At 39.7% G+C, this 21,242-nt stretch overlaps 1 protein-coding gene across 6 annotated transcripts in view; it reads left to right on the top strand.

Moving 5' to 3' along the window:
- LOC101323535 (signal recognition particle subunit SRP54) overlaps window positions 1-21,242 on the top strand; it is an 86,721-nt gene that overhangs the window by 42,799 nt on the left and 22,680 nt on the right. For 2 of the 6 annotated variants that reach the window (XM_019924033.3, XM_019924034.3), the window contains 2 exons: window positions 461-556; window positions 1,427-1,622. In XM_019924033.3, coding sequence (XP_019779592.1) covers window positions 461-556; window positions 1,427-1,518 — 188 coding nt within the window. In that variant the 3' untranslated portion in view covers window positions 1,519-1,622. The other 4 variants (XM_019924039.3, XM_073800554.1, XM_019924038.3 and 1 more) reach the window with 4 other exon arrangements.

Here is a 21,242-nt window from a genome sequence, read left to right as displayed (position 1 = left end):
ATCCCACATGCCGCGGAGCACCTAAGCCTGTGCGCCACAACTACTGAGCCTGCGCTCTAGAGTCCGCGAGCCACAGCTACTGTGCCCATGCGCCTAGAGCCCGTGCTCCGCAACAAGAGAAGCCACTGCAATGAGAAGCCCATGCACCGCAACGAAGAGTAGCTCCCACTCGCCGCAACTAGAGAAAGCCCGAGCGCAGCAATGAAGACCCAACGCAGCCAAAAATAAATAAATAAAATAATTTTTTAAAAAAAGAAAGTCCCTTAATATTGAGTTTCACTTGTTCTTTCTCAAAAATATGTATGAAATTGGGATAAAGAGTAGAAGGGGAATATGTACAAATAGAAATAATTGTGTTAGAGTGATAAGATTATAGGTTTTTTTCTTTATATTTACTCAATTTCTATGATACCCTGATTATATTACAGTCTATATTGACTCAAAACCTTTTTTTCTTCAGGTGGTGACATGTCTAAGAATGTGAGCCAGTCACAGATGGCAAAGTTGAATCAACAAATGGCCAAAATGATGGATCCTAGAGTTCTTCATCACATGGGTAAATACAAAGTTGTTGCCAGTTGCTAATACTTGGTTTAGTTTATAAGGGTTGAGTTTTAATATGCCTTTTGTTATATGAAAATCTGTTCAAATAATGTATGATTTAAGTAAAAGGGCCATCTAACTTCTAAGTTGAATGGTTGTAACAGTGCTGTATAAGCTGAGGTTTTATTTACTCCTTTGCTGCTGTTTGTGATTTTTGAGCAAGCTACTTAATCATCTTTTGTTAATGCTTGTTCTGGTGACCTTTTTCCTTAGTTTAGAATCTGGATAGTTTCATTGATTAGACTTTGGAATTATATAACGATTTTGAAAACCCAATTCCACTTTTACCATGTAACCTATAAAAAGTTCTTTAAACTTTCTGAACCTCACTTTCCCCTTCTGTAAAATCACAGGCAATAGCTCGTCAGGAAATTATGATGATTAAATGAGCTAATAGATAGGAAAGCATTTAGTACAGTTCTGGGCATAGAACAGATGTTCAGTAATGGTGAATTGTTTTCTTACTTTAAGTCCTATGAAATAACTACCCCCCATCCCTGCCCCAAATTATTACTATTTACAAGACTCAGACTCCCCAGGAAAAAAATTTTTGTTTAGATTTACTGACTCCCTACTGTGTGACAGGTACTGTTCTGAGATCTCTTCATGTAGTATGTATTTCTCATAATGTGATGAGGTAAGTTATTCATTCTCTTTTATAGATGAGGATACTGGTTATAATACAAATTTTTATGTACTTTAAGGCTGATGCAGTCAGAACCCAGTATATTTTTTTAGAAGTTCAAGTACTTATTAGGCAAAAGTAACAAATGTTTCAAGTTGTGTTTAATAATTATTTGATTTTATTCTACTCTCACTCTAGGTGGTATGGCAGGACTTCAGTCAATGATGAGGCAGTTTCAACAGGGTGCTGCTGGCAATATGAAAGGCATGATGGGATTCAATAACATGTAAAGAAGATGCCTTAATTTAAAATGACTCAGTTGATTACATTGTTTGCTGAGACCTCAGAGTTTCCCTCCTTTTTGCAAACAGGAAATAAAAGTATTTTTCTTGTCTGTCTTGCCCCTTTTCTTTCTCTCCTCATCTTTTTTCCCCCTCCTTTTCTTTTTCCTTCCTTCCTTTTTCCCTCCCTCCCTTTCATATAAGGGAGGAATATATGGTTTTTGTGGAAATCATTATATTTTTGCTTTAGATTTTCTTCTGTTAGTTTTCAGCCATCATAACACATCATAACACTTCTTAAGTTAAACAAATGATATAAAATTTTAGTATTGATACTTAAAAGTTTTTAATTATCTCAAAGGCCAAGCGTTGCATTTGTAAACAGTCCTGGTCAATAGTTACATGATGTCTCAATAAAAGTGCTGTAAAATAAACTTCAAAGTCGTTACAAGTTAAGGGGTTGTTAACTTTCTTTATGGCTTAAAATTATCAGTGTATCATGTTAAAAGGCAGAGAAGCTAATATTTAAAACTATTCTCATAAGTGTACCTTTATTGGGACATATGATAGAGTAACCTAACCATTAGTATTAGGAATTTTTGTTTAACTTGGAATAATCAAGATAATTTTGCCATAGAAAATCTTAGGTCTGCCATTTAAATTGAAATTGTGAACTTGGTTACAGTTCACAATTTAATGTTTTGTATATAACTTGCAATTTTTTACTTCATATTTTTGAAGCCTTAATGGCAATATTTGATTTTCTTGAAAAGCCAGTTTTGTTATGTTTCTTACATACCAAAAATCTGCTTGAAGAAATTGATATACTTTGATGATAATAGCTAATGTATAGACCTCCTAATGGGAATATAACTGCAGATATTAGGCTGTCACTATTATATATTAAAAATAATGAGACCATGACAAGATTGACTTGGTTGTTGGTTACTTTGGATTGCTGCACAGTTCAATTAGGACAATGGCTTTTCAGTAAGTTATGGAATTTATTTAAAATACTAGAATACTTATTATACCTACTCATTATTGACATCATGAAGATAATGGATGTGGTATAACAGTGTATTTTGAACTAGGGTGAACTGATTTTGAACTAGGATGAACTGATCTTCAGCAAAGAATTGATTTGTAGAAGTAGAAGAGAGTGAAAGAAATAGCTAGTTTTTATAGTATTAATTTTTTATAACTCAAGTGTTTTAAAAGGGTCTTAAAATCCAAAGTATCTTCAGAAAATAATTACATAGAGAATGCAACCGATTTTCTTGTTTATTTGGGCAAAGATTTTATATCCCACCAAATAATTTTCACCAGCCAAAAACTTTAATATCCCTATAAAATATTTGTATACCCTGTAAAAATTACGTATCTTGTGTTCTGCAGAAATGTCATCACAAGGTCCAGCTACAGAAATTTGACAATAGAGAAAATATTGTTCTCCAAATTAGTTTCTTATTAAACTGATGCATACCACCTTTTCTGGGCATGCATTTTTGTGATTTCTATCCTCAGGGTACCACTTTTTCATTTTGACCAAAAAAGGAAATGAGACACTTGGCCAAACTGTATGGCTTTGGGCATTGTTGTTAGTATTTTTGGGTGTGATGCAAATTATATTTTTCAGAAGCAAAAATAACAGTGGCAAAGGACAACTAAAGGTCCAGAACATGTAGTTCAGCTTCTATTTCTCTTGTCTCTTCTATAAAATGAGGAAATTGGGGATGTTCTCTGAAATTCTGATTCCATTAATTCCTCAACCTGGCATCTTTTTAGTTACAAAAGCTATCTTTCATTTCTCACAGTTTCTATCAAAGTACTCATTTTTTGAAAGTGTAAGTACTATATACCAGAATTAAATTTTTTAATAATTTGAACAAATGTCCTTTTATTTTTCACTGTTGTTAAAATTGGTTCCTTAGCTTTTTGATATATGTTATATTTCCAACTTAGAGCACTAACTAGATCTAATATCATACAACGTTGCATTCTTCTTGGATTTTATTATAATGTTACTTAAATATGTACAAACATAAAATTAGGTATAATTTCTTGCATTTACAATGATTATGTAATTTTAAAACAAAACCAAACAGAACTTAATTATCAGAAAACTACAATACCTAGAAAAGGCAAATTAATAATTTAATCTGATGGATGTCAGTGTTCTGAAAGTATCGTATTTGCTAGCATGTAAAATATAAGGTGTATACACAATGCATTGCAACTTTATGGAGGAATTTTTTGGAAAAAAATAATTACTTTTCATCATGTAGTAAAAGCAATTTCAAAGTGTGTTACATATACCATTATATTGTTCAAATAAATACAGTGTGTCATAATGTGAGAAGTCCTAAGTTCTGATATGCAGTAATATTGTACTAACCTTGAATAGACATATAACGCACATAGCTAAAAATAAATGTATTGTTATCAAAAATACTGATATAGAGAAGGCAATAAGACCAGGAAATTTACTAGAACTAAAGTTTCATCATGCATATTAATGTTGGAAAAATTACTATAATATTAATACCTTATGTCAGTGAATGTAGAGGTTCTGAAAAGTAAACCATAGTATAAAATAAAATTGAATGATTTTCTTCTACAGGTAGCTTTAGTACATATAAACAAAAATTTGAGTAAAAAAATGGAACAAAGTGTTTAAAATAAATGTGAAGGAATTTCAGCTTGTTGGTTGTGTATGCAGTAAAAGCAAATATTTTACTATAATAAAAAATAATAGCAACCACAGAATTTGAATGAGCCAGGGAGAACCATGGCTAAATAACAACTAAATGTAAATAAGTTTTGGTCTTCCTTAAAACCTGGCAATAATTATTAATAAAGCCAAGTAAGGTGCATATTCAAAACTAGGAAGCCATCATCACAGCTCAAATCTGTTTCTGTTCATTGCTGGCATTCACTGGATTAGAAACGTAGTCATCTTCAAAATTCTGCTCTAAACTCCAGTTACCATGCTCTGAACATTAAGCTATTTGCATTACAGTTAAACCTAATGCCTTTTTTGCTTCTGAGCCATGAGTTACAGGAATGATGGATTTATATCTCAAATTTTGAGGTATTAATTTAAATTTTACTTCTAGATCACCTGTATAGTCTGTGACTTGTTGATGTGATGTGAAATTTTGCTATGAGTCTTTTCCCAACACTTTGCAATTAGGGGTAGATAACAATTTATTTGTGCTCATTGTTGAGTAATTGCTAACCCAAGCCTCTAGTCCCTATCCTTCTCTACTGACCTCTTGTCTGTAATGTGGGCGTATTGAGTACAAGGTAATTTTTGGATGCTTTTAAAGGAAGCTGGTAAATTATGGCACATTTCCTTTGGTAGTATTAATGTGGTGCATACAAGCTGTTGAGGTTGGCATGCCTGTGCTACTGTTAGCAACTCTCATTACTTTTCTTTCTCTTCATTCAAAATCATTATTTGAAGTGCATATAGATCTTTTAGCTTCATTTGGCTTAAAAGTTTCTCTCATTAGCCTAAAACAATGCATTTCTTTTTTTTTTTTTTTTTTTTTTGCGGTACGCGGGCCTCTCACTGTTGTGGCCTCTCCAGTTGCGGAGCACAGGCTCCGGACGCGCAGGCTCAGCGGCCATGGCTCACGGGCCCAGCCGCTCCGCGGCGTGTGGGATCTTCCCGGACTGGGGCACGAACCCGTGTCCCCTGCATCGGCAGGCGGACTCTCAATCACTGCGCCACCAGGGAAACCCAACAATGCATTTCTTGTACCAGTTGGATCATAAATGGAAAGACAATCAAGAAATTGCACAGCAGTACCTGTTTGTAGAAGAGATAATTTAGATGAGTCTGATACTAAGAAAATCCCCTACGTGGGGCCTGAGACTACTCTGACATAAAGACTTCTCATGGGAAGCAGAAGTGAGTAATATCCTGTAATTATGGTCTATTTTTCTTAAACAACACACGCAAAAGTTTTGTGACCTTCCAGGGAGAAGTCCTGTGTAATGTCTGCATATCTGCATAATTTATGTATCTTGCTTGTTTGCTTTTTTGATTTTAAAAAAGAATGAGGGAAATTAAAGATGTAACCCAAAAGAGGTAAGGGTTGTTACTGGATATATTCATGGACCAGAAATTCCCAAAGTTTCTGACTTTGGGAATCAATTAAGTGGTTCAGAATTTTATGTCTGACAGAAGTGGTATAAGAAATACCCACCTGCTTCTTGACATTCCATTTGATAGGAAATATAGGGAGTGTGAAGCCCTTCAGTTGATGTGTGTCCTTTGATTTTTTACAGTTTCCTTCTTATAGTTTACCAAGAACTTGGATTGGAGGGTAAATTTACTCTATATACACAATTGGGTTATCAAGCGCATCTCATCTGTTACTAGGGAAAGGTATGGTTTCCTCAGTCCAGAAAAAGTACAGTTCTCAGGATTGTTTTTTCCTTTTGGCAACTCAGCCAATATCAACAATTTTATTTTAGAGAGTTCAGCAAAAGTTCAGTGTGGGCAGTGAACCTGGAGCTCCTCGGGGCACGTCTCAGTCATTTATGCCATTGTTCCTTTCACATTTCCCCCCTTTGCTCATGATTTTTCCTGGAGAAAATATCACCAGGGCAACTTTTAGTCCCACATAGCTGGAGTGGCTTGGTTGCCTGTTCTGGATTCATCATGTTCCTCAGAGTGGGGGTTGGGTGTAAGAGTCAATAAATGGATCAGGAAAATCATTGGCGGCATCATGATATTGTGCTGCCTCAAGCATAGTGGTCTGTGTGAGCCTTAACCAAGCAGAAGAATGGTTAAGTATGGAAGTAATCAATTTAAGCAAGGACTTTATCAACATAAAGAAGCTAACAGCTATTAAGAGCAATAACCCAGTTTGCAGAACAGTTCTGAACCAAGATCCAATGTTTGAGGGCAAACAGCTGAACAAACATTAGGGGAGTGTTAAGGGTATCAGAGTGAAGCCAAGTGGGTTTCTTTTGTAGGACCTCAGAGTTTCTACTATACCAGAAGTATTTATCCAAGTACAGCAGGTGGCATTTAAGATGGCACAGATACCTCCATGTTCTGCCAGAAGGTAGTCTAAGACAAATCAGTTATCTAATATAACATGAGTAAGTGAGTTTAGGGAGTTAACTTGGTCACTTAATGCTATGACTGTGGCATCAGCTATGTCTGCTATGGTGGCAGAGAGATTTCGAACCAATTTGTCAAGGGTTTCAATCCTCCACTTGGGGAATATAATTCTTAGATATTTCTGAAATCCCTAAGAAGAGATTTCTCAGCAGAGGAAGGAAGTAGAGCATGTGTGCTATTCGGTAATTTCTGGAGAATTTAATACAGTCAAAGGGGCCATTAAAAATCCTAGGGGACATTGAGAAGCTGGGGCTAGGGCTGTTGAGGCAGGTCATCTTCCAACTACAAAGATATAGCAGATGGGGCACAAAGAAAGGAGTTGTCAAGGTGAAATTAAACCCTTGGTCAGTTATATTTGAGCAGCCTAGTAGCCTTCCTTGATGGAATATGTGGAGGGTCATCATGAGGACATATTCTGTTGCACAGCAAGGTAAAGTTGAGAGCCAATGTTTCTGGGTAACCGCAGGGTACTGTTGGAACAAATTGTTCCTAAGAACTATTGGGGGTTTTGTCTGATTCTATTGACCAAACAGGAAAAAGGAGCTGTGAATTCAAGTAGGCAAACATGGTATGCTGGGAGAATAGATGAATTCTGAACAGGACATGGTGGAGGGATATTAGTAAGCTTGGAGATAGCTAAGGCAAGGGGATCCCAGTGTTTGGTAAGTGATTTGGGGTGCCAATGGCATAGCCAACAATCTTAGATTTCCTCCAGTGGCTAGACTTTGGGAATTGCAAACTAGGGCATTACTCTTCCAGGCATAAGGTTCTGGGTGGATTTTAAGAAAGAATAATAACAGAAGTCTAATGAAAGAACTATCCAAGTAAAATCAGCCATTTTAATATAAAGAGGAGAAAGGGTGGCTCATGGCCTTGGTTAAAGAAAGAATCCTAAGCTGAATAGATTAGTTGAATGGCCAAGAATTGGAGCCAGAGGCTTTTTCCCAGGAGAGTGCTGGCAAGATACATGGTTTTCATAGAATTACTGCCAAAGGAGGATGCCCACTGTATGTAGTAGGGCTAAGAACATTAATAAACCTGAAACCAAAAGGAGGAGTCTCAGAAGTTCAATTCTCCAGTCCTTCATAGTCAAACTTAAGGGACCAAAGGACCTGGGTCATTTCTTTTAAACTTTCATTCCAAGCAACACCCGTGCATGAAAATTTTCACTCCTTGAGCATGTGTCTATAAGGAGTATAAGAAGGAGAGTGGCAAGTTGATATATCATCAATTACTACATATCGAAGGAGACATAGCAACTCTGTGATAATGGCAATTACAACAAAGGTAAGAAGAGAGATTTCATTAATGGTGATCATGGAGTCTTGGGAGAGTTGTCTATATTAGGTGTCATTTGCTTCACTTTTGGGTCAGTTTCAGCTTGAGGTCTCCAACTGTTTCAGAGGCCCATTCAGGTGGGGAAGCCTTTTTGAAATGAGAAACCTGAATCTAAGAATCAATGCCTTTATTGGCACAGAGGTTGGTTAAGAGTACCTGATAGGGTCCCTTCCACCTGGGCTGCAAGGAATCCTTTAAAAGATGTCTTTTCCAATAAACATAGTCCCCTGGTTGTAAATTGTGATGTTCTAGGTCTTGATATCCCAGGAGCGCTTTACTGTGTAAAGGTTTTTCAACCAGGTGCTCATTTTTCTTTAGTCTTAATGAGACTTTGGCAATAATGTAAAAGATCTCCCTTGACTAGAAGGGGCTCGTATAGCCCTGAGTCAAGAATCCTAAGTGTTCCAGTAATTATTTCAAATGGTGACAACTTGTATTTTCCAAAGGGTGTAGATCTTAAGTTTAATAAAACTATGGGTAGTAATTTAGACCAAGGAAGACTGATAGCCTCAGAGAGTTTTGCCAATTGTGTTTTGATTATGCTATTGGTTCTTTACACTAGACCAGAGGACTGAGGATGATGGGCGCAGTAGAAATGTTGTAGTATAGACCAGATTTCACAAACAGCATTTAGAATTTGTCCAGTGAAATGGCTACTTTTATCACTATGTAATTCCAAGGGAATTCCCCAAGTAGAACTAATCCTTTCCAACAATATTTTGGCCACTGCAAGGGTGGTTGCTCATCTGCAAGGAAAGGCTTCCACTCAATGGGAATACATACAAACCGTCACAAGAACGTATTTGTATCTTTGAGAGAGAGACAGCTCGATAAAATCCCATTGCCAGATAGCAAAGGAACCAAGAGATAAAGGAAAGTGGCCTTGAGAATATGAATAGGTTTTCCTGGGTCATATTTCGGATGATCTGATACCTTTGACATATTTCAGTCGCTACTGTCGGAGGTTTCCAAAAGTATTGTTTTCCCCAGGCTATCATTTTATCAGTTCTTTAATCAGTCATTTCATGTATTAATTTTAAGATGGTTTGTTGAGTGACACCAGAAAGAGCAGGGTAGCTGTTTGGCCCATATCAAAGCCCAGGATGCTGGTCAAATATGCATCCATCAGAAACCCACCTCTGCTGTTCCTTAGCTGTAGCATTCACTTGCCCATCTCTGATAATATCTTTTTTTTCTTTTAATTGGAGTATAGTTGCCTTACAATGTTGTGTTTCTGCTGTACAACAGAGTGAATCAGCTACATGTATACATATATCCCCTCCCTCGTAGACCTCCCTCCCACTCCACCCCATCCCACCAATCTAGGTCATCACAGAGCACCAAGCTGAGCTCCCTGTGCTGTACAGCATGTTCCCACTAGCTAATGATTTTACACATGGTAGTGTGTATATGTCAATCCTAATCTCCCAATTCATCCCACCCCCCTGACGCCCACCCCAGGCCCACACATTCGTTTTCTGTGTCTGCGTCTCTATTCCTGCCCTGCAAATAGGTTCATCTGTACCATTTTTCTAGATTGCACATATATGTGTTAATGCATGATATTTGTTTTTTTTCTTTCTGACTTACTTCACTCTGTATGACAGACTCTAGGTCCATCCACATCTCTATAAATGACCCAATTTCGTTCCTTTTTATGGCTAAGTAATATTCCACTGTATATGTGTACCATACCTTCTTTATCCATTCTTCTATTGATGGACATTGATGGACCATGTTCTGGCTATTGTAAATAGTGCTGCAATGAACACTGGGGTACATGTGTCTTTTTGAATTATGGTTTTCTCAGGGTATATGCCCAGTAGTGAGATTGCTGGGTCATATGGTAGTTCTATTTTTAGTTTTTTAAGGAAGGTCCATACTGTTCTCCACAGTGGCTGTATCAATTTATATTCCCACCAACAGTGCAAGAGGGTTCCCTTTTCTCCACACCCTCTCTGGCATTTATTGTTTGTAGATTTTTTAATGATGGCCATTCTGACTGGTGTGAGATGATAACTCATTGTAGTTTTGATTTGCATTTCTCTACTAGTTAATGATGTAGAGAATCTTTTCGTGTGCCTCTTGGCCATCTGTATGTCTATTTAGGTCTTCAGCCCATTTTTGGAGAAATGTCTATTTAGGTCTTCTGCCCATTTTTTGATTGGGTTGTTTGTTTTTTTAATTTTGAGCTGAATGAGCTGTTTGTATATTTTGGAGATTAACCCTTTGTCAGTTGCTTTGTGTGCAAATATTTTGTCCCATTCTGAGGGTTGTCTTTTCATCTTGTTTATGGTTTCTTTTGCTGTGCAAAAGTTTTTAAGTTTAATTAGGTCCCATTTGTTTATTTTTATTTTCATTACTCTAAGGAATGGGTCAAAAAAGATCTTGCTGTGATTTATGTCAAAGAGTGTTTTTCCTTCTTTTTCCTCTAAGAGTTTTATAGTGTCTGGTCTTACATTTAGGCCTTTAATCCATTTGGAGTTGATAATATCTTTTAAATGTTGGGTGTCCTTCCAAGTAGTATATAGTTAACTTGGTGTGAATAGAGTGACCAATGGGAGGAGGTTTCTTTATGAAGCCTGAATCTTGTAATGCTGCGGCCTTAGCAACTCTGTCGGCCAGTCAGTTTCCCTTTCCTTCCTCAGTGTTGTCTTTGGAATGCCCTGCAACTTATTGCCAATTGTTGTGCAGCAAGATTGCATCTAGCAAAACCTTAACAAAGGGGCCCGTTTTCAATTTCATTTCCCCCTGAGCTCAAGAAACCTCTCTGTTTCCAAAGCATTCCAAAATCCTGAGCTACTCCAAAGACATACCTGCTATCAGTGTAAATGTTAGCACATTTGCCAGAGGGCAAAGTGCAGGTGCAAATAGTGTGTATGGTTCAGCTTGTTGGGTTGAAGAAACTGAGGGGCAGAGCATTGGATTCTGTTATAGTGAAGGGAGTAGTGATAGCATATCCAGATTTCAGTTGTCCAGCAGTATTTCATAGATAAACCAAGAAATGTCAAGGTTGTCTAAAGGTGTTTCTTGCAATCTGGATACGGACTAGTCAAAAGATCAGTTGTGGTTATGTAATCATGTGAGATTTTATCTGTTGCTGATGGTAAGAGGGTAGCAGGATTTAGGGAGTTACAATGAGACAAAGTGACATTTGGAGAGGAAAGCAAGATTTCACAGGACATCAGTCAGCTAGCAGATAAGTGTGTGTGATATGACTTCAAGAGTGCCTCAATAGAGTGAGGGACAAACACCTGTAAGGGAGACCCCATAGCTGTCTCTTCTGTAGCCTGCAGAAGGGCAGCAGTGGCTGCTATTGCTTGGAGGCAAGGTGGAAGATCTCGATCTATAGGGTCCAACTGTCTCTAAAACCCAGTAGGTCTCTGTTTGCCCCCATGGGCTTAATGAGCACTCCAAGGGTGTTTCCTGCTAACTTCATGAATGAATAGAAAGTGAAGAGAATAATTAGGGTGTCCTAAAGCAGGGGCTGTGGCCAACCGAGTGTCTAAAGTTTGAAAAGCTGATTCAGCCTCATTATTCCAAACAAGAGGATCAGGCCTCTATCCTTTAGAAGGGAAAAATGAGTTGTTCATACAAGAAGAAATTAGGAACCCAACTCTGCAATAGCCTGTTAGCCCAAGAAAAAGCATCTCACTGGCACTTGGTGGCATGAAGCGGGAAACTGAGATATGCCCTGGACACATGTAGGATCCAGTGTTAGCCCTTGAGAGATTAGCAAATGACCCAAGTATCTTACCTGGGTTTGAACAGATTGGAGCTTTTTCCTTGAGACCTTATGCCTTTGTGTGCTAGCTGAGTGAGGAGGTATAGGTTGTCCTTGAGGCGTGCTTCCTCAGTAGGGGAACATAACAAAAGGTTATCAACATATTGAAGTAAAGTAGAGCTGTGGGCAAAATTCACATTGGCCAAGTCTTGTCTCAATATCTGTGAAGAGTAAGTAGGGTTTTCTGTGTAGCCGTGAGGCATAGTGGTCCAAGTATATTGATGTCCTTCCCAAGTAAAGACAAACAGGTATTGGCTATCTGGATGGACAGGAATGTTGAAGAAAGCACTACGTAAATCTATGACGGTAAAGAACTGTGTGCTCAGAGGAATTAAACTGGGGGTGGTGTGAGGGTTGGGGACTGTGGGGTAATGTGATATGACACTATTGTTTACAGATTAGAGATTTTGAACAAAATACCAACCTTGGCCATGAGATTTGCCCATGGGAAGGATTGGTGCGCTACATGGACTGGTGCATGGGATTACGGGGCCCTTGTGGAAGTGTGCCTTGACAGTGGGACGAATTCATTCTAGGGCCTCAGGCCTGAGACCTGTTGAGGTGAGGCAAAGGTTTATTAGGATCTACCTGGATCCTAATTGATAGCACCTAATGAATGTGTTCTATGTCATTTGAAGAGGTAGACCGTAAGGTAGAAGGAACAGAATCTAACAAGTCCTTGTGATTGGGAATTGACAAGACAGAAGCAAGGAGGGGAATCTCAATATCAGGACTAGAGCTGGAAGTAGACCTTGAGGAGTCAATTGCAAGTGTATTTCTCCTTTTTGGGAAAAGGAAATATTAGCCTGTAATTTTTCCAGGAGATCTTGGCCCAGAAGGTGTACTGGGACAGAAGGAACAAGAAGGAACTGATGAGTTCCCTGCAAAGAACCTATCTCAAAAGGCAAGGAGAGAGGGGGGGGACTTCCCTGGTGACACAGTGGTTAAGAATCTGCCTGCCAATGCAGAGGACACGGGTTCGAGCCCTGGTCCAGGAAGATCCCACGTGCCATGGAGCAGCTAAGCCTGTGCACCACAACTACTGAACCTGCGCTCTAGAGCCCGCAAGCCACAGCTACTGAAGCCCGTGCTCCGCAACAAGAGGAACCACTGCAATGTAGCCCCCATGTGCCACAACTAGAGAAAAACTGCACAGACCCAAGGCAGCCAAAAAAAAAAAAAAAAAAAAAAAAAAAAAAAAATCAAGGGGGCCAACTTGCTTACCTTCATAACTGTTGGGAACTCACACCATTTGGACAATTTCAGTAGTATGAAGAAGAGCGCCTTGAGGCTGGTGGGGTTCAAGACAGACAAAGTTGTTCCTGTGTCCACAAGAGTGGTAATAGCTTCAGATCCTATATTAAAAAAAAAAAAAGTCCAATTCTCCCAATGGTGTTAGTGGAAGTACCAGGAAGATCCCAACACTTTCCTCAGAGCACCATGTGTCTACAAAAGGGGGGTGCTTCTCAAATTTCTCAGAAAGTTCATGAAAAGGGTCAGAGTGAGTGGCTTTGGGCTGCGAATAGGGCCTTCTTTTTAACTTTGGGCAATTCTTCCAGTGGCTAGGCCACTTATGATAGTGGCAGGGACCTGGGCTTAGAAGGAACCCTGAAGAGAATTTTGGTCTTTCCGTTGAGGTAGCTGCTGAGTGGCAGTGGTCAGATGCTGCAGCTGCAAATTCACGATTTTGGTGGTCTTGCATTTCTCTGTGTGTTTGTTTTAGACAGCTTATTAGCCAAATTGACCAAATCAGGAGTGGCCATTGCTTTAAATCAACCTAAAGTGCATTTTTATTTTTAACACCTTTTTTTTTTTTAACATTTTTCCTTACACATGATTGATTATGAAACCATATCTCCCTATTTGAGGAGTGGGTTAACCTTAAAAATATTCTCTACTAAAATATATATGAAAGTCTTGTTTTTTATTTGATGGACTCTCCGTTATTGAATTTTATTCAGCTTTGTTGTCCCAGCCATTCACAGAAATAGGTAGATCTAAATTTACCTTTTTAGCTCTATATGGATCATTAGATAACTAAATTTAGGTAACAGTTATGTTTTCAAGTAAATTATAGTAATACCTGAATTTATTTTTTGTCATAATAATACAGTACAACTTATACTACAAAGTGAAAGAGAGCATGATTTGGCATGTTGCTTTGTTGTCCACTTTTAGTTGATCTGTGACAGTCTGGAAACAATGACAAAAATGTCAATGCCCAAAATAAAACCGTTAGAATTTCTATGCTTTTCTGTTGCTATGAGTTGTTTGTTTGCAAAAGACTGCTCTTCAATTGGATATTTGTGTTAAAAAATAACTCTTCTTAGGAAATACTTCTGGCTCATGCTGGAATGTGACTTGCATTTTGAATTTTCAGTAAACTAAGAAATGTACTTGTAAACCATGAAAATAAGTTCTGCCTCAGCAGTGAAAATTGTAATTTGATATTTAATTGCCATTTTTGCAAAATAAAGTCGTGCATTTATAAACATTCCACTAATTTTTAATGATAAAAGCTGTTGACTATCCTTCTTGCCAGTGAAAGGAAAGGGATTTTTGAATACTTGTAATGTAGAACTGTCTTGTTTATGAAAGCCAATTCATGAAGGCTTTAACAATTGGTTCTTTATTTTTCTTTTCAACTTATGCAGTTTTTGCTGTTTTGGATTGTCTCAATCCCATGCTAATGTCACTAGACAGCACTTGTGAACCTTGGCAACAAGCTAGTTTGATTTTATTACCAGAATATACATTATGAATTTCCATCCAATTAAAAAATATATAGATGGCTTTCAAATAATCAACTTTTGTTTTTAAGGTTTTCAGTTTGGTTTTTAGGTTATCATAGTCCTATGCAGGATAGAAAGTGTACAAAAATACTAAGCAGAGAGTAAGGAAAAAGACCTTTTGCACAGGAGAGAAAGGAAGAATTAAGGTTGTATGGGTGTTGGGCCTGCTGTTGCCACGCTGAATAGAAGATATGCTGGGCCATAACTCTGGGGAGCATTTATTAATTTGCCCGGCATGAAAATGGAATCTAGGGTATCGAATGAAGCCCCTCCTCCACGGCCAAAAGAATGTATTTGATTTTTGACCTCTACAACTAGTGAAAATTGCCTGAAAACGCTCATACTAAAACTACAATTAAAGACCATTTACATGGAAATGTTCCAACTAGAGTAATGCAATAATCATTGCAATCATGACTTTTTTATTTGGTTGAACACTGGGAAAAATCGGAAAAGTCCGAAATGTTCCCTCTTACACACACACACACACACACACACGCACAACAGATAATAAATTATTCCTCACATTTGTTGAAATGGAAGCTTGCTAGCCCTCTGCTCTCCTTCAGGTTTCTTAACTTTTTCTACAGTTACATATACTTAAGTACTTCAGACAGGTGTAAAAGCAAAATTCGCCTTTGAGGCTCTTATTTCAAGGGTAGTTTGACTAGACTGTCATCCACATGAGAAATGGAATAAGCATGAGCCGTTCATTAAAAAATATATTTTCAGCAACCACATCTCGTCGCAAGGCTTTGAAGCACACTACGCAGCCGTTCTCATTTCACAGTGCAGAAACCAAAGTCTGGGAGGTGACTGCCCAGGATGCAGCTGGTGAGCGGTTGAGCCAAGATCCAGAAGCCGGCTTCCCGGTACAGGTACGAGGCATGACGTCACTGGTGGTGCCAGTCTGCGAGCTCGGGACGCGGGCCGGGCCGGAAATTGTACTGCAGAAGGCCCCGCCCCGTCCCGCCCCGCCCCGCAGGAGCCGGGAGTTGTGCAGTCCAGACGGTGCTCAGCCGAGCCCCGGGAGCTGAGCCGGGTGGGCGGGAATGCCAGAGGCCCCGCCCCTCGGACCTGCCCCACCCCCAGGTCCGCCCCGCCCCGCCCCGCCTCGCCCCGTCCCGTCCCGTCCCTCCAGCAGTGGCTTGGCCGGGCTCGGCGCTAGGCTGGCGCTGCCGGTGAGTCCCACTTCCTGACAGCGGGTTCGGTCCGCGCCTGGGCGGGGACGCGGAGAATGGAAGCGGGCTTATCGGCCATTACTTTGTATCTCGCCAGCGCCTGCAGTCCTGTGGTGGCGACAACGATGGACCGGAAGCCAGTGAGCCGTGCAGAGGGAGGAGAAGCAGGGGTTGCCTCGGGAGCTGCGGCCGCCGCTCCGTTCAGGGAATCGACACAGCAGGTAGGAGCGGCCGCCGAGGCTGAGGCCGGGAGAGCCCAGCTTCCTGTCTGCCTCGCCTGCCGCCTGCCTTTTTGGCCTGCCCGGCCTTCCTTCGAGCAGGCCACCCGCCGGAGGTGCGTCCCGGGGCTCCTCTTCGCGGTGTCCCCGGCTCCGAGCGCCGGCTTGAGGGAAGGGGCGGACGAACCGCAGTCGGAGCGCCGCTGGGCATCGCCTTCTCTGACAGCGCCGCAGACTCCGGGGCGGCCTCGGATTTCGAGGGGTGAGGTTGCAGCTTCGGGTCTGCGAGCGCGAGAAGGAAGGCGTGTCCCCGAAAGGCTGTCCTTGGAGTAGCTGGAAGCCAGGTGTCGCCGGCTGCGATCACTTCTCAGTCTCTCCTTGTGGGAGTGCCTGACTTGGCATCTGCCCTTTGGTTAGCAAATAGCAACTGGGTGCTATGCGTTTACAGGCTTCCCCCCCGCACCACTTAATCCTTATAACTTCTGCATGAGGTGTGAGTTATCCCCATTTCACCAGGGAGGTAACTAAGGCTCAGAGCTGCGCTGTCAATAGACATATAATGCCAGCCGCATTTTAAATTGTACATTTTCTCGTAGCCACATTAAAAAACTAAAAAGAAAACCGGTGAAATTAATTTTAATATTCTATTTTATTTAACCCAGTTTATCAAAACATTTCAACATGTAGTTAATATGAATTGAAAATTTAATATTCTATTTTATTTAACCCAATTTTGTCGAAAACCATTTTAACATGCAATTAATATGAAAGTTATCACTGAAATATTTCACAGTCTTTCTGTGGTACTAGTCTTTGAAATCCTTTGTGTATTTCAGCACATCTCAGCTTGAACTGGCCCCATTTCAAGTGAGCATTAGCCCCATGTGGTTACTCTATTGGACAGCATAAGTTTAGAGCATTAGGTAAGGTTTGGAGGTTTGTTTTGTTTGGGATTTGGTAGTCTGAAGTAGTAGTGTAGGATCTTTGGCCAAGTAAAACTAATGGAGAAATGGCTTTACCTGAAACCGGCTCAGGAGTATACAGTTTTGATGTTAAAAACCTGAGTTGCTTCTGTGTAGAAATCTTCCCACCCTGAGTGAGAACAAAGCTTTTCAGTGGCTTCATTTTTGAGACTAACTACCTGAATGTTAGTAAGACATTTCCCCCAAACTACAGATTCCTAGAGAATGGTGCCCGAATGTGAGTATAGTTCTAATATTATAAGAGGTAGTTTGCATTAACAAAAGCTTTTTCTCAGGCTAGTCTTTATATGGACTTGTTTTTTCTCCTACTTAAGAAGGGGGAAGGTAACCTGCAAGAAGGAATTCAGGGAAAATGCTAATTGATTAGGAAGCCCACTTATTATGTTCAGTTGAGTCGAGACCTGTTGTTGACAGGTGTACTTGAACTGAACCTTTTTAGTCCACAGCGTTTGATGTATTTTCCATTTGATTTTTCCTTCTGTTACTATAATTGTTTTCATCACTACTTCAGCTTTCAGTCTTTCTAATAGCAAAGTAAACCTATACTGATTTACCAGATAAATGTTGTTTGAAGAGAGGCTCTTTATCGTGGCTTAGTGCTAATATGTTATCTTCACACTCTTGGCTAAAAAATAATAAAATAAATAAAACGTAAAGAAGGCCATAGAGCAAAAAGTAAAAAGTCATAGGAATACTCCCATCACCCGTTTCTCACATTCACATTCCCCAAAAGTAACTGTTAAGTTTCTGGTGTATTCTTTCTGGGATTGCCTATGCATATATAATCTTTCCTGTTAAACACAAATGGGTTCATACTATACAAACAGTTTTCTAACTTTCCCTTTGTGCTCTCTCATTCACATTCCTGAAGCAGAGACATTTCCAGGAACCCCAAATCTATGCCTACTTGACCACAGTAAGAGGGGAGAGGCCAGTGAAGTGGAGACTTGGGTGGCAGGAGAGGCTGCCATCCTGTACTCCTTCATTGGTTTGTCAGAACTGAGAAATCCCAAGTGTCATGTAGGGAAGGAAGAGTTAGGAGCTTGGGTCTGTGCTCAGAATTAGGCCTCAAACCAGGACATTCAGCAGCTTATCTGACTAGGCTTTTGACCAGAATCTCAGCTTCAATATTATTAAAGGAGTTAAAATTTCAGTACTACTTGTTCATTTATTTATTTAGCACCCCTGCTACAAAGCACTTACGATGTGCCAGGAGCTGTAGGCTAAAGGATAGAGCAGTGAAGGATACGCGCTGTGCCTACTCCCATTCTGCCGATCACCTATTTGGGGAAGGTGACGCAGAGTAAATTCCAAGTGTCATACATGTTTTTATAAAGTTCTGGGTGCTATGTGAAAAGAAAATTGCCACTAAAAACAGGCCCCAAGGAACAAGATAAGCAGATTTACAGTACTGTTAACCATAAAATGTAATAAAATGTTAATTGACATTGCATCTCCTAATTTCCTGGTGTTAGGAAATTGTCTTTTCAGATCTTTGGAGTTTGTTGAGGTAGCGTTTGTATGATTGACAGTGAAAATTTTCTGACCTGCAGGCTGACTGTTTATCTGTAAAAATGAAATGTTTTCAAATTCAGAGAATAACTTTCATTTATAATTGTTGGAAATTTTGAATCAAATTATTTTCTGGTTGGTTTTACCCATCAATACCTCCCTTAACTAACCCCACACTCCCCTCTTCGCCAAGTAGAGGTTGTGATCATATGGCATAGATTCTTTCACAGATTTTTTTACTTGACGATCTGGTTCTTTAAGATGAGGGGTTGACAAACTAGAGCCTATGGGCCAGATCCCACCAGCCACTGATTTGTATAAAATTTTGTTGGAACATAGCCCATTCATTATGTATTGTCCATGGCTGCTTTTGCAGAGTTCAGTAGTTGTGACAGAGATTACATGGCCCTCAAAGCATAAAATATTTACTATCTGTCCTTTATGGGAAAAATTACTCAGTCCTGCTTAAGATGATAAATGTAAAACTTCGGGGTTACTGTATCAAAAATTAATATTAAAATTTTAAAAGAGAGCTCTTAAATAAAAGTTTCTTTAATAAAAATCTTTATATGAAATGTGATGATTAGAACAAATAAAATACCATTTACATATTATGTATAGAGAATATTACTCAAAGGTTTGTTTATACTTGACTAATAACTTTGGTATTAGAATGAAAAATATGAATCACCTTTCAGCCTTCACCTTTTTTTTTTTTTTTTTTTTTTTTTTTTTTTGGTACGTGGGGCTCTCACTGTTATGGCCTCTCCCGTTGCGGAGCACAGGCTCTGGACGTGCAGGCTCAGTGGCCATGGCTCATGGGCCCAGCCGCTCCGCGGCACATGGGATCTCCCCGGACTGGGGCACAAACCTGCGTCCCCTGCATTGGCAGGCGGACTCTCAACCACTGTGCCACCAGGGAAGCCCCAGCCTTCACCTTTGTAGATTTTTTTTTTTTTTTACCTTTTGGATAAAATATAGCCAAGAGTCAGTTAATGGAGTTAGTAGATAAGTTTATTCCTGTTATTATGACCCAGCCAGAATGTTTTTATTTATTAAAGTTGTCTAAGGAAGACAAGGTACTGAACCCAATGAGAGACGCCCCTTCTTCTTTGCCTGTGTCTTAGAAAAGACAAATTAAGCCAGTGAGAGATTGGTAGAGGGAGAATGAGAAGCTGCTTTCTCTGATGGGGGTGGGGTGGGAGTGGAATAAGGCAGGGTGATGTACTGTGAAAGGGCTCAACTCTGTTCATTGACTGGGACTGTTGCTTTCACATCAGATCCATCCAGTTAGTATGATAACTGGACATCTAACCCAGCTCCTCTGACTTTTCCTTTCCTATAAAGTCATGGTCCAAAAGGAGACATTGGTGTCAGGACAACAATAAACCAAATCTCATATGAAGGGGGAAAATGAGATTGGGTAGGAATGGCTCACTATGCTTAGGGACTGGTGATAGAAGAAAGATGGCCTGGGTGGACCATTTGTTGTTCATCTTATTTATGGACACAATGAATGGGCTGGTGTTCCTTTATTAAGGGCTGGGATATGTTTGAAACCTCAGGACAGGCTAGGGAGAATTGTGGTTTTTGTTTTTTCTGGTTGATCCATAGGTAGCCCATGCTGTCAAGGTTTTCATGGTCTCAGTTTGCTCTACAGCAGTTATAGTTGCTGCCAGTGATGTCCATGTGTGTCATGGAACAATGCGTGTGTTCTTTGGGTTAGATATACCTGGATTCAAATCCTGGCTAATGACTAAACTTACCTTTGGGAAGTGAAGGACAGAGAACAGCCATATCTGTTTTCTAAGAAGAACCTTAGAGGATTAAGAGGAAACAATGCATAAAAATAAAGTTACATATACTTGCATAACTGGGCAATTCTAGTCCACTATTTTTATCAGTACAATCCCATCTTTGCAAAAGCAGTTCAAAGAACTTTTCTAGGGTTGAACAACAATCATGGGTTTAAATTATGTGTGGGCATATCTACAAGTGTAAGAATCCTTATAGAGGATGAAATTTTTGAACTCTGGACTATCTTGGACAATCCCACTGATATGGACTCTAATCATGGCAGTCCTGTAGTCCTGTATCATTTTGCTTTGGTTTAGTTTTAAAATTGTACCAGAGCATATTCTCATCATGAAAGTAAAACAACAACAAAATACAAAAAGAATAGGTGGCGCAGTGGTTGAGAGTCCACCTGCCGATGCAGGGGACACGGGTTCGTGCCCCGGTCCGGGAGGATCCCATGTGCCGCGGAGCGGCTGGGCCTGTGAGCCATGGCCGCTGAGCCTGCGTGTCCGGAGCCTGTGCTCCACAACGGGAGAGGCCACAACAGTGAGAGGCCCGTGTACCGCAAAAAAAAAAAAAAAAAAAGAATAAAAAGCCCCCTTGACCACTCCTTTACCTGTACCTCCTCCCCCATCTTTGTACCTAACCCCAAGGGTAACCACTGTTGCCAGATTTTTCTTTACAATTATTTGCACTGTGCTTTTTGAAATCTTCTAGTAAGAAGATACAACAAAGGCTTTCTTAGGAATTTAAACTTGAGGCACAAAGACAAGGAAAAGCTCTTCATCCTCTCCCTCAAAATGCATTTACAATGAGTTTGGAAAATTCGCTATATGTGTGAGGTAAAATTAGTATTTCCCTTGGAATGAAATTTGGATGTAATTAGAATTCCATAGACTATTATAGTTTTAAAATTTGTTAAATCTTTTTACTAGCAGGAAAACTGTGTTGTCATCTATATATTAGTGACCGAGAAATGTAGACG

The sequence above is a fragment of the Tursiops truncatus genome, chromosome 2, assembly GCF_011762595.2.
Source record: "Tursiops truncatus isolate mTurTru1 chromosome 2, mTurTru1.mat.Y, whole genome shotgun sequence".
In the NCBI taxonomy this organism is placed as follows: domain Eukaryota; kingdom Metazoa; phylum Chordata; class Mammalia; order Artiodactyla; family Delphinidae; genus Tursiops; species Tursiops truncatus.
This window is presented reverse-complemented; position numbering and strand designations above follow the sequence as displayed.